At 44.9% G+C, this 17704-nt stretch overlaps 1 protein-coding gene across 1 annotated transcript in view; it reads right to left on the bottom strand.

The window, feature by feature from the left end:
• The window catches only part of pkd1b (polycystic kidney disease 1b), a 130263-nt gene that overhangs the window by 16924 nt on the left and 95635 nt on the right, over positions 1-17704 (bottom strand). The window contains exons 33-37 of the mRNA XM_060938890.1: positions 17233-17435; positions 16952-17149; positions 13436-13590; positions 1189-1301; positions 973-1081 (exon numbers count right to left, since the gene is read on the bottom strand). Of these exons, the coding sequence (XP_060794873.1) occupies positions 973-1081; positions 1189-1301; positions 13436-13590; positions 16952-17149; positions 17233-17435 (778 nt within the window). The remainder of the gene's footprint in view (positions 1-972; positions 1082-1188; positions 1302-13435; positions 13591-16951; positions 17150-17232; positions 17436-17704) is intronic.

Here is a 17704-nt window from a genome sequence, read left to right as displayed (position 1 = left end):
TTCCTTTCTCCAAACATAATGCTTCTCATTTAAACCAAAAAGTTCTAATTTGGTCTCATATGTCCAAAAACATTTTTCCAGTAGCCTTCTGGCTTGTCCACGTGATCTTTAGCAAACTGCAGATGAGCAGCAATGTTCTTTTTGGAGAGCAGTGGCTTTCTCCTTTCAACCCTGCCATGCACACCATTGTTGTTCAGTGTTCTCTGATGGTGGACTCATGAACATTAACATTAGCCAATGTGAGAGAGGACTTCAGTTGCTGAGAAGTTACCCTGGGGTCCTTTGTGACCTGGCCGACTATTACACGCCTTGCTCTTGGAGTGATCTTTGTTAGTCGACCACTCCTGGGGAGGGTAACAATGGCCTTGAATTTCCTCCATTTGTTCACAGTGTGTCTGACTGTGGATTGGTGAACTCCAAACTCTTTAGAGATGGTTTTGTAACCTTTTCCAGCCTGATGAGCATCAACAACACTGTTTTGTAACCTTTTCCAGCCTGATGAGCATCAACAACACTTTTGCTGAGGTCCTCAGAAATCTCATTTGTTCATGCCATGATACACTTCCACAAACATGTGTTGTGAAGATCAGACTTTGATAGATCCCTGTTATTTAAATAAAACAGGGTGCCCACTCACACCTGATTGTCATCCCATTGATTGAAAACACCTGACTCTAATTTCACCTTCAAATTAACTGTTAATCCTAGAGGTTCACATACTTTTGCCACTCACAGATATGTAATATTGGATAATTTTCCTCAATAAATAAATGATCAAGTATAATATTTTTGTCTCATTTGTTTAACTGGGTTCTCTTTATCTACTTTTAGGACTTGTCTGAAAATCTGATGATGTTTTAGGTCATATTTATGCAGAAATATAGAAAATTCTAAAGGGTTCACAAACTTTCAAGCACCACTGTACATTAGCAACCACGTGTTATCCTCATTTTCCAGGCAACCCTGACTCACCGTGTGAGGAGGAAGGTAGTCCTGTTGCTTTGGTGTCCTGAATTTTGAGCACTGACCATCATCAACATCTGGCCATGTTTCACTGTCTGTTTGGTATTCTTCACACAAACTGAGAAGATTGGAAAGAAAAAATATCCACTTATTCAGAATTATTGACACACGTTTTGAAGTTTGAGTTGTGAAACCATGAGCTATTTTGCAATTGATGATCCTCACAGTTTATTGACTTCACTCTCTGTAGTCGTGCTAAGCCAATCAGAGAAAGGGAGGGATTTTTGTGGAGGTGTGCTGTTAAGCTTTGGTCCATCCACTGCCACACTTCTGCCCACCTATATGAGAAAATAATTACAGTAATTACATTTTAAACTAGAAGGACACTCAGTAGAGTCTATACCTCCACCAAGCCATGTATAAGAATATCCAGATGTTTGCTAATTTTGGATGTGGATCCATATACCCCGATTAGCCATAACATTATGACCACTGACAGGTGAAGTGAATAATATTGATTATCTCATTACAATGGCACCTTTCTGTTTCATCCAGCAGTACTTTTTTCAGCAGTTTGTGCTACAGTAGCTCTTCTGTGGGATTGGACCATATGTGCTAGCCTTTGTGGCCCATGTGAATCAATAAGCCTTCAACACCCATGACCCTGTCGCCAATTGTCCTTCAGATCCTTGGACCACTTTTGTTTGGTACTAACCACTACATACCAAGAACACCCCACAGGATGTACCATTTTGGAGATGCTCAGACCCAGTCATCTCACCATCACAATCTGGCCCTTGTCAAAGTCGCTCAGATTCTTATACTTGCCCATTTTTCCTGCTTCCAACACATCAACTTCAAGAACTGACTGTTCTCTTGCTGCCTAATAAACCCCGCCCCTTGACAAGTGCCACTGTAACAAGATCCATCCATCCATTATCTGTAGCTGCTTATCCTGTACAGGGTCACAGGCAAGCTGGAGCTTATCCCAGCTGACTATGGGTGAGAAGTGGGGTACACCCCGGACAAGTCACTAGGTCTAACCAGGGTTAACCAATACTTACCCTCTTATAGTTTTCTGGATTCAGGATCCAGAAGAAGATATGGATCACTTCCAAAAGTGAACCAATTCTAAGCTGGATTAGGACAAAACTATGTACCAAATTTCATCAAAATCCATCCACTACTTTTTGAGTTATCTTGATAACAAAAAATTGATCCAAATACAAAATCTGGATCCTGATCTGGATCAACATCAAAATCAAATCACTTGAACCTAGGATAATACTAAAGCTGTACACCAAATTTCATCCAAATCCATTCACTACTTTTTGAGTTACATTGGGAACAATAAAAAACAAATCCAGGATCCACATTCATATCTGAATTTGCATCAAAATCTAATCTAAACCAAAATCTAATAATTTGTTCCTTTGGCCAATGGCTCACTTTTCATCAAAATTTCATCAAAATCCTACTTTTTGAGGTACGTTGGGAACATACAGACAAACAGAGGCAAAAACATAACCTTCTTCAACAAAGTTGGTTGAGATAATTACACTCCTGCAGTTTTGCTAAATGCCAGCCCTTGTTGTCAACTACACATCCTGAATAAAGTTACCTTAAACTTTACTACATTTTTTAATGATCACATTTAAAATTTAGTAATTGTTGCACTTCGTAGGGGTGGGTGGAGCACAGAAGGACAGTAGGCCAGAACCGAGTTCTCAAAACTTTTATTTTTGCTTTTCAGCTTTGCAACCACACTCTCCCAGTCACCCCTGCACGCACACACACAAGTCGTCTGGTTGGGGAGAGAGCTCCTTCCCTCTACTCTCTCTCTCCTTATGTAGGGCACGGTCACTGGGAAAGACACACAAACACACGTTAATAGACATCAGGTGCAGTGATTCTGCCACTTACCTTCCCTGACTCTGCCCTCCGGTCACAGACCGACGCTTGACCACGCACCCGCTGCCACATACCCCCACCGCCCGACTCAGGCCAGCCGGCCGGCCTGCAGCCAACCCCCCCCCCCTTGATGGGAGAGGATGACTGCCACGACCATCTGCACCCCCGGCCTGTGGATCACCTTGAAGTTAAAGGGCTGGAGTGCCAGATACCAACGGGTGATCCGCGTGTTGGCATCCTTCATGCGGTGGAGCCACTGGAGGGGCACGTGGTCCGAACAGAGGGTGAAAGGGCATCCCAGCAGGTAGTAGCAGAGAGCGAGGACTGCCCACTTGATGGCAAGGCACTCTTTCTCAATGGTGCTGTAGCGACCCTCACGCACCGACAGCTTTCTGCTGATATACAGCACTGGACGGTCCTCCCCCTCCACCTCCTGGGACAAAACAGCCCCAGCCCTCTGTCCGACGCATCTGTCTGTAACATCAAGGGGAGAGAAAAGTCAGGGGAGTGTAACAGTGGCCCCCATACACAGTGCAGCCTTCACCTCAGAGAAAGCCCGCTGGCATTGCACCGTCCACTGGACCGGATCTGGTGCCCCCTTTTTAGTGAGATCAGTCAGCGGGCTGGTGACGTCCAAATAATTAGGTATAAACCTACGATAGTAGCCAGCCAGCCCCAGGAACTGTCTCACCCCCTTTTTGGTCTTGGGCCTTGGGCAGGCCGCAATCGCTGCTGTCTTGTTAATTTGGGGACGCACCTGCCCATTGCCCAAGTGGAAACCCAGATACTGTACTTCCACCCGCCCAATCGCACACTTCTTAGGGTTGGCCGTGAGACCTGCTCGCCTCAGCGACCTAAGGATGGCCCTCAGGTGTTGCAGATGCCACGGCCAGTCATTACTATAGATTATTATGTCATCTAAGTATGCGGCCGCGTAGATGGCGTGGGGGCGGAGGACCCTGTCCATAAGCCGCTGGAACGTAGCAGGTGCCCCAAACAGCCCAAAAGGAAGTGTAACAAATTGGTGTAAGCCAAACGGTGTGGAAAAGGCCATTTTTTCTCGGGATAGTAGAGTCAAGGGGATCTGCCAATAACCCTTTGTCAAATCCAGTGTTGAATAAAAGTGAGCCGTGCCTAGTTGATCCAGCAACTCATCAATACAAGGCATTGGGTACGCATAGAATTTAGACACCGCATTGACTTTTCTATAGTCTACACAGAACTGGACTGACCCATCGGCCTTGGGAACCAAGACCACCGGGCTGCTCCAGTCACTGTGGGACTCCTCGACGATGCCCATTTCGAGCATGGCCTTGAGTTCTTCCCGAACCACTTTTTTCTTGTGTTCAGGTAGCCTGTAAGGGCGGCTGCACACTACCACCCCTGGGGGAGTCTCGATGTAGTGTTCTGTGAGGTCGGTGCAGCTGGGCAGGGGCGAGAACACGTCCAAAAATTCGGTCTGCAACTGGGCAACCTCCGCGAGTTGGGTCGGGGGAGGTGGTCTCCACAGGGGACTGGAGAGGTATGCGATGTCAATGTTCCCTTTTGAACCTCCGGCCCCAGCTCCACCTTCTCTGGAACCACTGACACCAATGCCACGGGGACCTCCTTGTTCCAGAGTTTGAGCAGATTGAGGTGGTAAATCTGTAGTGCCCCACCCCTGTCCGTCCGCCTCACCTCATAGTCGACATCCCCGACTCGCCATGTGACCTCAAAGGGTCCTTGCCACTTGGCGATCAATTTGGAGCTTGATGTGGGCAACAGTATGAGTACTTTATCTCCCAGTGCGAACTCCCTAAGGCGCGTACCCCTGTCATACAGGCGGGTTTGCCGTTCTTGGGCCTGCCGCAAATTCTCCTGGGTTAGGTGTGTGAGTGTGTGGAGTTTTGCGCACAGGTCAATAACGTATTGAATTTCATTTTTGCTTGGGGAAAGTCCCTCCTCCCAATTTTCTCGCAGTACATCTAGGATGCCACGCAGCTTACGCCCATATAATAATTAGAACGGGGAGAACCCCGTGGAGGCTTGTGGGACCTCTCGCACTGCAAATAACAAGGGTTTGAGCCATTTATCCCAATTACGTGCGTTCTCGCGAACACATTTTTTAATTATGTTCTTGAGTGTGCGATTGAACCGTTCGACTAAACCGTCCATTTGTGGGTGATAAACGCTGGTGCAGATCAGCTTAATTCCCAATAACCCATACAGTTCGCTCAGTGTGCGTGACATAAACGAGGTGCCTTGATCAGTCAGAATCTCTTTGGGGATTCCGACTTGGGAGATGACGCGAAAGAGCGCCTCCGCAATATTGCATGCTGAGATATTGTGAAGAGGCACTGCTTCCGGGTATCGTGTTGCATAGTCCATCAGGACTAAAATAAAGCAATACCCTTGTTTTGACCGATCTAATGGCCCAACAAGATCCATCCCAATTCTTTCGAACGTGGTCTCGATTAATGGTAGAGGGCGCAAAGGCGCTTTTGGAATGGCCGCTGGATTTGCTAACTGGCATTCATGGCATGCTGTACACCACCTACGGACATCGCCGCGAATCCCTGGCCAATAGAACCGGGCCATGATTCGGGCTAGTGTCTTATCCTGCCCCAAGTGTCCAGCCATGGGATTAAAGTGAGCCACCTGGGATACTAATTCCCGGCGGTTCTTTGGAATCAAAAGCTGTGTAATCGGCTCCTTAGTCTGAGTGTCTTGCGTCACTCGGTATAACCTATCCCTCATAATAGAGAAATAGGGGAAGGACGGGGCAGCATTTGTCTGGAGCGTTTGACCATCAATTACTCTCACTTGGTCAAACGCATGCCGCAGAGTCGCGTCCTGCGACTGTTCCAATGGGAAATCTGTGAGGGATTCCCCGAGAGAAGGAGGAGGAGCCTGTGGCTCCTCACTCTGACGCGGTGATGACGTAGATGGCTCTGTGACAGCTGCTCCCGTCAATGCCACACCGGGACGTCCCCCTGCTGAACTACAGCAGGACCCACTCTTCACTAAATGCCTCATTAACTCCCGAAATCCTGGCCAATCAGTCCCCAAAATTATCGAGTGGGTAAGGCGGGGATTAACCGCTGCCTTTACACTAAATTTTTCCCCTTGAAAAAAAATGTGGACCGACACTAAAGCGTAGTTGTGAATATCCCCGTGTCCACACAACACCTTCACCAATTGTGCTCCCCCCAATGCCTCGTCTTGCACCAGGCTTTGGTGGATTGAGGTCTGATTACAGCCAGAGTCCACCAATGCCTGATATGTATCCCCTTGGACACTCACCGGTATGCAATACGCTCTGGCCTGATCGAGGGCAGCTCTTGGCATGTCAGGGATCCGAACCACCGCGCCCACCTCCATTGCCGAGCACTACTGCTGGAGGTGGCCCATCTCCCCACAGCGCCAGCAAACCGGCCCGGGCTTTCTCTCTGCACCGGTGCTCTGGGGATCACTCACGTGAGGGGGAGAAGAGACAGACACAGAAGTGGGAAATGGGAGGGCACCGCGGGTGCGGCGGGCCGGCTGGGGTGGAGCCAGCCCCCGCCTCCACGGTGGGGGAATGGGGCGAGGTCGAGACACAGAAGGGGAGGGGGAGAGAGAGAGAGAGAGAGGAGAGGGGAGAAGAGGAGATCTGCCATCCTGCCATTGGAACAGCCGCCAAATGGTCCTCTGCCAGCTCGATGGCCTGATCCAGCGACGCCGGGCGATGGCACTGGACCCACTCCGCGGTCCCTTCGGGTAGTCAGGCGATGAACTGTTCCAGTACCACCTGATCGATGATTCCCTCGGTGTCGCAGTTGTCAGCCCTTAGCCACCGCCCGCAGGCGTCCCGGAGTTGCTGTCCAAATGCAAACAGCTGGCCGACTTCCTCCAGGCGCAGAGCGCAGAAGCGCTGTTGGTGTTGTTCGGGGGTGCGCCCCACACGCTGGAGGACGGCCTGGCGGAGGTTTGCGTAGACCAGCCGGCTGTCGGCGGGGAGCTGTAGCACAGCCAGCTGCGCCTCGCCCGTTAGCAGGGGGAGGAGGTGCGCCGCACGCTGTTCCACCGGCCAGCCCAAGGCCTCTGCTGCCTGCTCAAAGAGCGTGAGGAAGGCCTGGGGTCGTCATGCGGGCCCATCTTCGTTAGGGTGAGGTGGGAAGGGCCCGTGGTGGTCGAGGTGGTGGACCCCGCCGACGCGAGGAGGTGCCAGAATGCCTGTTGATCTTCCTGCTGCGCCAGCACCAGGGCCTCGAACCTTTGTTCCTGCTCCTTCTGGAGGGCGACTAGCACCTGGTGCTGGCTCTGCTGGGCTGTGGCAAGGGTGTGGACCCGGTCCGCGAAGGGGGAAAACTCCATGGGGCTGTTCTTCTCTGTGCTCGGTCCCGGGTTTCGGCACCACTGTTGCGCTTCGTAGGGGTGGAGCACAGAAGGATGGCAGGCCAGAACTGAGTTCTCAAAACTTTTATTTTTGCTTTTCAGCTTTGCAACCACACTCTCCCCGTCACCCGCGCGCGCGCGCGCACACACAAGTCGTCTGGTTGGGGAGAGAGCTCCTTTCTTCTACTCTCTCTCTCCTTATGTAGGGCATGGTCACTGGGGAAGACACACAAACACACGTTAGACATCAGGTGCAGTGATTCTGCCACTTACCTTCCCTGACTCCGCCCTCCGGTCACAGACCAATGCTTGACCACGCCCCCGCTGCCACAGTAATATATGGGTCATTCTAGAATTCTGGGTCCATTTCGCGTCTCCGAGATAAACGTTTTGCCAGAAAAGAAATCTTTTTTGAATCAGTTTTGAACAATAATGCAAATTATGACAAACTTTCACCAATAGCGATGCTTGATGTACATTTGAGACCCAATTTATCCATAAAACATTAACTAAATGACTCCCACCCCTCCCCCCACATTACTGGCTGTCTTTGACTCCTGATTTGTCCATTCAACTCCAATAAACAGGAAGTGATTCAGTCTAACTATCTGTTTTTGGGGTTTATTCTATTAACTGTTATAAAAATCAATTGAAAGTCTATTTTCTGTATTTTGTGAAATTTCAGTAATAAAAAAATATACATTTTTATCCGTCCCAATGTTCTCTTCAACTATGTTAACTCTGTTATAAAACTGCATAAAATCCACAAAGACTTTTAATAATACGCATGACACCTTCACCGAGTGATGTCACTTCCTCTGGTGGGAAACTTCAGAAAGACAGTGAGGTGTGTTCTGTTTCTTCTCTCATTAATTTGAACAAAATGTTGAGGATTTTACACCAACAGTAGATTAATTATTCGCCAACTCTGTTATTGTGATATTGAAGTGAATCTCTCACTCATTTTTTAAAAACAATAATACGATTAAAATCCATAAAATTCTGCTTTAATACATGCCTTGTGGTCACTAGTTTGAGGTAAGCATGTGGAGTTAAGACAAAAAATGGTGGAAAATGTAAATTCTGTTATCATTTATTCTGTTAATAGTTTGCCCAATTTAACAATAACAGAGTTGATGATGACTAATGAGTCGACACTCAAAATGTACCTGCAATTATAGGATGGGCCATATATATATGTAAACCTTATTAACAATAAAATTTCCATATAAATAGTCCACTTTTGTGGTATTTACAATTTTATTAGTCAATATTTTCTTATATTGTTCATGAGTTGCAATAAAATGATGTTTCTCAAAATGGCAGAAACCATGAAATTCCGTAATTACAGCATAAGTAAATAATAATTTACTAATAAATCAGAGAAAATGTTAATATTCCTAATAGGTTTTTTGTCATGTTGTGCCACTATCTGCATTTGCATTGTTCACATATAAAATAAATAAATAAATAAAATGTTAGCTTCACTCATCGGCTAATTAAGTTTAAGCTCCTCCTCCATTTTCATTAAGTGCTTTTACTGATTATTTCCTTTCATATGAGTTTCATTTTAATGCACTGACTGCAGTGGGTTTACTGTGTTCTTTTTGGAAATGCAGAAAATCAGTTCAACTGCATTATAAAATATAAGAGCCAATCATATTCCAGTATGCAAATGTGGACCATACAACAGGATGCTTTGCAATAAGAAGGTGTGGCATGTGTAGGGCTTGGGGATGTTTTCTAATTTGCGTATTCATAAATTCTGGTATTCACATTTTTTTAAATTTTCGATTCAGTATAGTGAAACAATGTTATGGTCATATTTGCCAGATTTAAATGGATTCATGTTTCACAATATTTACAGTAATAAGGTTCCAAGGGCACTGTTCTTGTGGTATTCACAAATTTGTGAGTTAGTGAGTACTTCACTGTCAGTCTGATGTTGTTGTCACTCACTGCCCTGAGGTGCCGCGTGTGTGCAATGCATCATGGATAACGTAGTGTGAAGCCGGAGATAGTGGATGGCTCTATGATTTGGCTCCATACTACGTTACCCATGATGCAGCAGAGGAGAGTAGGCGTAACCCAGCGTTCCCTAGCTACAGGCAGCAGACAGCGCGCACACCACAGCCGGCGCACACTCACAGCAACATGGCCAGTGAAAGTTCAAGTAGCGGCACGGAGAACACAGATGAGTACAATGCCAAATAATTTTAGAAATTTGATTGTTGTGTGCATACACAGATGTGTACTGAAGAATGAGGCTACCTGAAGTTTTCCTGTTTTGTATTTTGAGAAATAAAAAGCCCTTGAGCATGCATCCCTCTGTCTGATCAATATGGTTGATATGGTCAATGCTGTTGATATGGATCTTAAAATAGCACTCCTTCAGTGTATATATACATATTGGCAGTCATCTTTTTAGAAACCCACACATTTATGAGGAAGTCTAGTTGTCGTTTATTAGAAGTTACTGTTAGTTGAAACTGAAAGCATTTGTTTGAAGTCACGTGTAACGTTTTGGTAGCAGTGGTTGAGTCAGTGAAGAAATCAAAATATTTTGTCCTTTTTTCCATATATAGTTGTACAATAACTTCCATTTTGTGTGATAGAATATAATATCTATAATATGTGAGTAGTTTTGAGCTAGAATGTAGCATATGATTTTAGTCTTTATTTTCATATCCCACCTAAAAGTAAAATGAACTGAACTTTGAACTAGTTCAGAATTAAAACTGTGAACTATGAACGTGAACAGTTCACTTTTAACATGTTTGAACTGAACTTGAACTAGTTCAAAAAAAGTGTGAACTTGCACAACACTGGTTACTCAGTGCCGGGGTCGGCAGCCATTAGCTTAGCCACGGGCTTGCTTGGCAAAACGTGTCTCAGCTGTTAACCCTTGAGAAGCATGCAGCTAGTTTACTTTCCTAAATGTTTGCAAGTTAATACTATGTTGTCTGTGGGGAAAATGGGGTTCTTGAAATGGTTTAAAGGCTGAGATTAAATGCATTTAAAGTGCTTCATTTATGATTACAAATCGGTTAGTTGAAATGGTTAAAATACTAAAAGGTAATGGTATTGTCTTTTATGACCTACGATCGTGAAGCACTGTGGCTCACTTTATTTTGCATTTAATATAATTTAAGTCACTTTAATGGGTTTAAATATTTATAAAGATGTTTATTCATTGTTTACACTTGGTTGCACTTGTTTAATGTTACATGTTTATTTGCAGCAAAACATCTTGTGCAATATTTTAATATTTCTTTTTGTGGTTTTTAATTTAAAGGTTTTCACCTAAATGAATAAATGGAAAAAGGACCAAATGAATGACATGAACATGCTGATGTACTGAATCTTCAAAATAAAAGAAGGAAGAATTTTCTTCATTTGAGTGAATTCCAGTCAACTCTCAGCTGAGGTCTCATCCTTTCAAGTTGGGAAATTGCACAGGGACTTTTACACAAGAACTTGACACACTCACTTATTCATTTTACAGCAAAACCCAGTAGCCTTCACTGTTTTCTTTTTTCATCTGAAAAGTGCTCTCAAGTGGGAATATGCTGCTCAGATACAAACATTTTTTCCCCCCGTAACATTTAATTTTGTTCTGGAAAGAAAAAAAAGAACCCCGAATGTTTGGACTCTAAAATGTTTTTGTGCTGACTTAATAATGTATAAGTCATAAAATAGAAATCTATAACAAAGTTTGTATGAAGATAATAATAATAGGGGGCCTAAGACTTTTTGCCCAGTACTGTATATTACAGACCACAGCATGTGAGACTTGGAGACCTCATCTCATCCAACACCATCTTAAACACTGGCACCCCCCAAGGCTGTGTTCTTAGTCCACTCCTTTACTCACTCTTCACACAGGACTGTTCTCCCCTTCATAACTCAAACCAAATATACAAGTTTGCAGATGAGACAGCTGTGGTGGGGTTGATAACCAACAATGATGAGGCAGCCTACAGAGAGGAAGTTCAGGCCCTCACATCTTGGTGTCAGAACAATGACTTGCTCCTCAACACCAACAAAACAAAGGAGCTTGTCATTGACTTCAGAAAATGACTGGATAAAACAAATGCCAGCCTGGTGATCTCTGGAGAGGAGGTGGAACAGGTGTGGTGCTTCAAGTACCTCGGTGTTCACCTCTCAGAGGACCTGACATGGGGAGTGAACACCAGAGAGGTGGTGAAGAAGGCCCAGCAGAGAATCTTCTTCCTGTGATCCCTAAGGAAAACTGGGCTCTCACAGAAGCTCCTTACCAACTTCTACCAGTGTACCATACAAAGTGTTCTGAGCTATGGATGCATAGTGTGGTTCTCCAGCTGCACCTCAGAGGAGAGGAAAGATCTGCAGTGGCTCATCAGGACAGCATCAAAAATTATTGGTACCCCTCTCCAATCCCTGGAACAGATCTACTCTGCCAGGCTGAGAAACAGAGTCACAAAGATTAGGACTGACTGCACTCACCCTGTACAATGTCTTTTTGACACTCTTCCCTTTGGCAGGCTTAGGGTCATAAAGTCACAAACAGCAAGACACCAAAATAGCTTCTTCCCCAGGGCTGTAGAAGCTCTGCTGGAGTCCTGATCCAGACTTGGACTCTCACTCTGCACCTTGTGGTGTTTGGCTACATTGAATAATCACATACTCCCTTGCTCACTCAAGTTTGATGGTGTAGTGGCTGCTGCATTATGTGCTGGGGCTCTCTCCTTTTAGTTATGCTGTCAGTTAGTTTTGCCAGAGTCCCTGCTTGTACTCCGTGCAACATGTATACTGTTCCTACTTATTCAGGTGACATTGGGCATACCTAACAACCTGTGTTTTCTCTCTCTCTCCCCCCATCTGTCCCTCTGAGTTACATGTCAATCCTGAGATTGAGATACTGAACCTCTTCTGCTCCTCGGACCTGCTTGATCCATCCTGGTGCCCTGTGTCTGGTTGGAGTCTCATTGCATCGCTCCTGTGGAGGACGGCCCCATGTGGACAGTTGAAAGTCACACCTGGAAGACGCTCTGGACTCTTACAGTAATGCTTTAATGGCTGAGGACTACAGTTGACTTGCTAACTTTAGGACTTTGGTTGTTATGAACAGTTTTGCACTCAAGTTTCCATCAATGAAGAGTTTATAACATCAACGAAACTGACTTCATGTTAAAACTGTTAATGTTATCGTCATGTTGTCTGTTGTTGCCCGGATGGGGATTGGTTCCCTTTTGGGTCCGGTTCCTCTCGAGGTTTCTTCCTCGTGTTGTCTGGGGGAGTTTTTCCTTGCCACTGTTACCACGGTCTTGATCATTGGGGATAGATTAGGGATAAAATTGGCTCTTGTCTTGGGTCATTCAGATTCTGTAAAGCTGCTTTGGGACAATGTCTATTGTTAAAAGCGCTATACAAACAAACTTGACTTGACATACTGCAATTTATACTGCTGCTTATATGCCATTATGCTGCTTTTTAAAAGTGTGTGTGTGTGTGTGTGTGTGTGTGTGTGTGTGTGTGTGTGTGTGTGTGTGTGTGCATATGCTGCTGTGATCTGAGCCCTCAAACAGTGTTTCGTTGTATAGTAATATGCAATGACAATAATCTGTCTATGTGATCATTCTAATATTGTTATCGTTTCTGTAGCAAAAACTTACACAGTTACCTGCATGACTGATCCAAGTTTTCTGTAAGTAGACATTTAATTAATATTTATGGAATTTTTGGTTTAAACTCTCATGCTGAAGTGATATCATGTAATAGAGACTCTTATACTTCAGTTCTGTGTGTAAAATGAGAGCTCATGTCATGCTATTGTGCTTGTTATTTGTCTCTCTCCTGTTTTTCCCTCATGCATGTACAGTAAGTGATACTACTTACATACTGTAACATGAAGTATTATTGCATGTAATAAAGAGCAAAACTCAGAACTATACATCCCACTTCTGCCAATTTATCCTCAGTCCCCATATGCCGTAGTTGCCTAGTAACAGTGTTTTGACAACTTGACATGTATATGAATGTTGAAAATGATTCCCACTTGAAAGCATCATGTAATTCAAGTTCTGTTTGACTTCAAGTGTTTTTCCTGCATTAACAACTGATTTTCAGGCTGAATAGAAACGTTCAGCCTGGTAATCACTGCACTAATGGATGCTGTGGAAATGGTGTCTGGAAATGAGAGAGCACGAGTGGTTTGGTGGCTCACCCTGATATGGCTGTGAGGTTTGGATGTCCTGGAGAGGCTGAGATGATTGAACGTTTAACTGCAGGGTGAAGCAATCTGCCATTCATCTCCTGTATATTATTCTGGTAGTTCATCATGAGAACCACCAAGAGGAACAGCAGATAGATCAGGCAGTTCTGAATAAAGTGGGAAAAACAAGATATGGAAACTTGTCAGCCATTTTGTATACTGGTTTGCAGAGCAGAGATTTGTTATTACGCACTCACTGGCCATTTTATTAGGAACACCCCTACATCCACCTGCTCTTCTCTGCAGTTGTGTAATCAGCCGATCCCTCGACAGCAGCACGATGCATCAAATCCCACAGATACAAATCAAGAGCTTCAGTTAATGTTCACAATGTTCAAACATCAGAACGGGAAACATTGTGATCTCACACTGTGACTTTCTCTCACTGTGGTATGGGTGTTGGTTTGATCCAGATGGACTGGTTTGAGTATTTCAGAAGCTGCTGATCTCCTGGGGTTTTCACACACAACAGTCTCTAGAGTTTACACAGAATGGTGCAGAAAACAAAAAACACTGAGTGAGTGAGCGACAGTTCTGTGGGTGGAAACAAACGCCTTGTTGATAAGAGAGGGTCAGAGGGAAACGGACAGATTGGGTCGAGCTTTTTTGCCAGGAAGGATATAGTAACTCATATAATCACTCTTTACAATCGCGGTGAGCAGAAAAGCATCTCAGCATGAAACAGCAGAAGAACACACTGGGTTCCACTCCTGCAGCCAAGAACAGGGATCTTACAATCAACAACACGTTCCTATTAAAGTGGCCAGGAAGTGTATAATAATATATTACATTTATATAGCACTATATATGTACACGCTATAGCGCTTTACAATTTAAAAAGTGTAAAGAATAAATATGCTTCAAGTCTAAAATCACTACAAAAAATAAATTTAAAAATCATTTTCAATAAAGGTCAGAATCTAAGAAGCATAACCTGATTTAAATAAGATGGATTTTAATTGTTTCTTGAAATTGTTCATGTTTACACATGACTTAAGTTCTCTTGGCGAGGTGCTCCATAACCTGGGACCTGCATAGGCTTGCACGCTTCCCCCAAATGAACTTCTCTTGATCCTAGGAACCACCAAATTATTGTTGTTGTCTGCTCTAGTTCTCTTTAGGGGTGTCTTCGTTATAAGTTCTTCAAGGTACGGTGGAGAAAGACCATTCAGAGTCTTGAATATCATGACCAGGACTTTGTACTGGATTCACTGATGTATAGGCAAATCAGTGGAGTTGTTTCATGGCAGGTGTTATGTGCTCATATTTGCCACATTGTGAAATGAAGTGTGCAGACATCTTCCGTACCCTGGTGAGGTGCTTTAAGGTACACTCTGGTAAGCCATAAAGAATAACATTGCGGTAATCAAGCTTGTACGTTACCATTGTGTGAACCATTGACTTGGTTGCTGCTTCATCAATACGGTGGTATTGAAACTAATACTAAAATGTATAATGTGATCAGTACAAGATGAGACAAGTGGTGCTTGAATGGGTAATGGGTAACAGATTGGCCATTGGGCACACATTATCCACACACAACACCTGAATGGTTGTCTGTGTCTATGGCTACATTTACATTACGTTGAATCAGCGGATCATCAGATTAATGTTCTTAAAACGATTCGCGTTTACACTAAAACCGTTAGCCGTGCACATAGCAACGCCAATACGCGGATACGCTCGGCTTCGTAGGCATCCTGCGCTCCAAATCACTCCGCCCTGAACAGCGAGTGCCCTCTGGAGGGTGCGCACTCCGGCCCTGCGCAGCTCACACAGCGCGCGAGTGAAGTGCACAAGCCACGATTCAGGACTGAGCCGCTGTGTGTGTGATCTCAGCGCATATCACTTACTACTTGCAAGTGGAAGGATGGCAAGCCTAAAGACAATCATAACTACACAATGGGCAGTATTTGCATCAGTATTTGCAGTATTTTCATACTTTTATACTCTTTAATGAAAGGTGATACAAGGCGGAAGTCCGCGCCGTTTTTCAGCAGTCGCATCACATGACCAACACCAGCGAATCAGGAAGGTGGAGGTCACAGTGACGTTGTCCAATGAGATGCCAGCTAGAGCTCAGCACAGCGTATCCGCATATTCTGAATGTTTACACAGCACCGGATCAGACACGATCTGGATTGAATACGTGGACGCTGGCGGATTCCCGTTTCCTGGCTTTTCCAGGGGGTTTAATGTAAACGGACAGTGCATCCGCGAAGAAAACGAGACAGATACGGTCTAATGTAAACGTAGCCTTATGTGTCAGCCCTGCGATGACCTGGAGACTTGTCCAGGGTGTACCCCGCCTTTCGCCCATAGTCAGCTGGCATAGGCTCCAGCTTGCCTGCGACCCTGTAGAACAGGATAAAGCGGCTAGAGATAATGAGATGAGATGATCAGCACAAGATGAGACAAGTGGTGCTTGAATGGGTAATGGGTAACAGATTGGCCATTGGGCACACATTATCCACACACAACACCTGTCACAGAACCAGGAATAAATTCAGAAATATAACTATGAGTGGGGCGGCACGGTGGTGTAGTGGTTAGCGCTGTCGCCTCACAGCAAGAAGGTCCAGGTTCAAGCCCTGTGGCTGGCGAGGGCCTTTCTGTGCGGAGTTTGCATGTTCTCCCCGTGTCCGCGTGGGTTTCCTCCGGGTGCTCCGGTTTCCCCCACAGTCCAAAGACATGCAGGTTAGGTTAACTGGTGACTCTAAATTGAGCGTAGGTGTGAATGTGTGTGAATGGTTGTCTGTGTCTATGTGTCAGCCCTGTGATGACCTGGCGACTTGTCCAGGGTGTACCCCGCCTTTCGCCCGTAGTCAGCTGGGATAGGCTCCAGCTTGCCTGCGACCCTGTAGAACAGGATAAAGCAGCTACAGATAATGAGATGAGAATGAGATGAGTCTTCTGGGTGAGTTTCAGTGAAAATGTCCCAGCAGTTTACGAAGAGTAGCGTTTAATGTGACGAGTCATGCAAAAATTTCGGATGCCCATAAAATTGTAAATATGACAGATGGCGCCACCATCTTGACAACTTTTATGCACACCCACCTGGGGGAACACTGTATGGGAGTTTGATCAAAATCCGATCAATCCTGTAGGAGGAGCAGTGATTTTTGTAAACTGTGGAAGGATGATGACGACAGACAACGCATGATCGTATAAGCTCATCCAACCTGGCTTATGGCCAGATGAGCTAAAAATTGGCCAATCATGACTCAATATGCTATCATTGCTGACCATGGAGTCAGATCTTTTTAAAGAGCTGAATTCTGATGATTGGGTAGATGAATTTGCAATAAGAAATGCAAATTTTACAGGGCTCTACATAGAAGAGTTTCCTTAGAGCAGAGGTTGATGCGGCAAAGTATTTCAGTCGACTGCTGAAAGCAAGGAATTTTATGTCGCTAGTCCTTCATCAATTGCTCATTGAATATCCCTTCCCCAGAGTGACAATCTCACCTTCATGAGATTTCTGAGAATTCGTACTTTCCGTGCCTCTTCTTTAGCGTGCAGAAGGCCGTACCCACAAAGAGGACGTACTTTAACCCCTTGATCCTTCCCCATCCTCATCACTATGGTCTCCTGGGCCAACCGATCCTCCACCTCTGGGTCTACTGGTTTCACCACAGAGGCAAGATACATGGCCCGAACACATATCTGTAGAAACATACAACAAAGTTGAAAAAAATACATGACTAAAAAATGCTATGAGCCATCATTACTAGCATTTCTACACTAACCATGAGAGGCTCCAACATCAGGGCTGATGTGAAGAAGGCTGACAGGACTGAAGTGAGCCACATGAGGAGCACCGAGTTGGAGAAGATGCTCCCGTATAAGCCCACCAAGGCCAGACATGTTCCCAAGAGCACAGCCACAAGAAGATAAGCAACACCCAACACCCAAGATGGTAGCATCAGACTTGGCCCACTGCGAGACACACCTGGGGATTGGACATGTCAGTTTCTTCTTACAGTTACTTGTATAGATTTAAAATGCACATACAAAGGCATGTTTGTATTGATGGAACTTCTGCAGAAACCCAGAAACCAGCATTTGTATGAGCTAAACACAGCTGGGTCATCCTGTAATGGATGTTCTTGACAAATTGCAAGTTCACAAAAGGAAACTCTAACTCTGTAGTTCCTAATCTGTAACACTACTGGTTTCTTTGGTGGAAAGATGTTAAAATGGTTCCTGATAATGTTCCTG

This window comes from Neoarius graeffei, chromosome 14 (genome assembly GCF_027579695.1).
Source record: "Neoarius graeffei isolate fNeoGra1 chromosome 14, fNeoGra1.pri, whole genome shotgun sequence".
NCBI lineage: Eukaryota > Metazoa > Chordata > Actinopteri > Siluriformes > Ariidae > Neoarius > Neoarius graeffei.
Note: the sequence above shows the minus strand (reverse complement) of the source record. Positions and strands in the feature narration are given on the sequence as shown.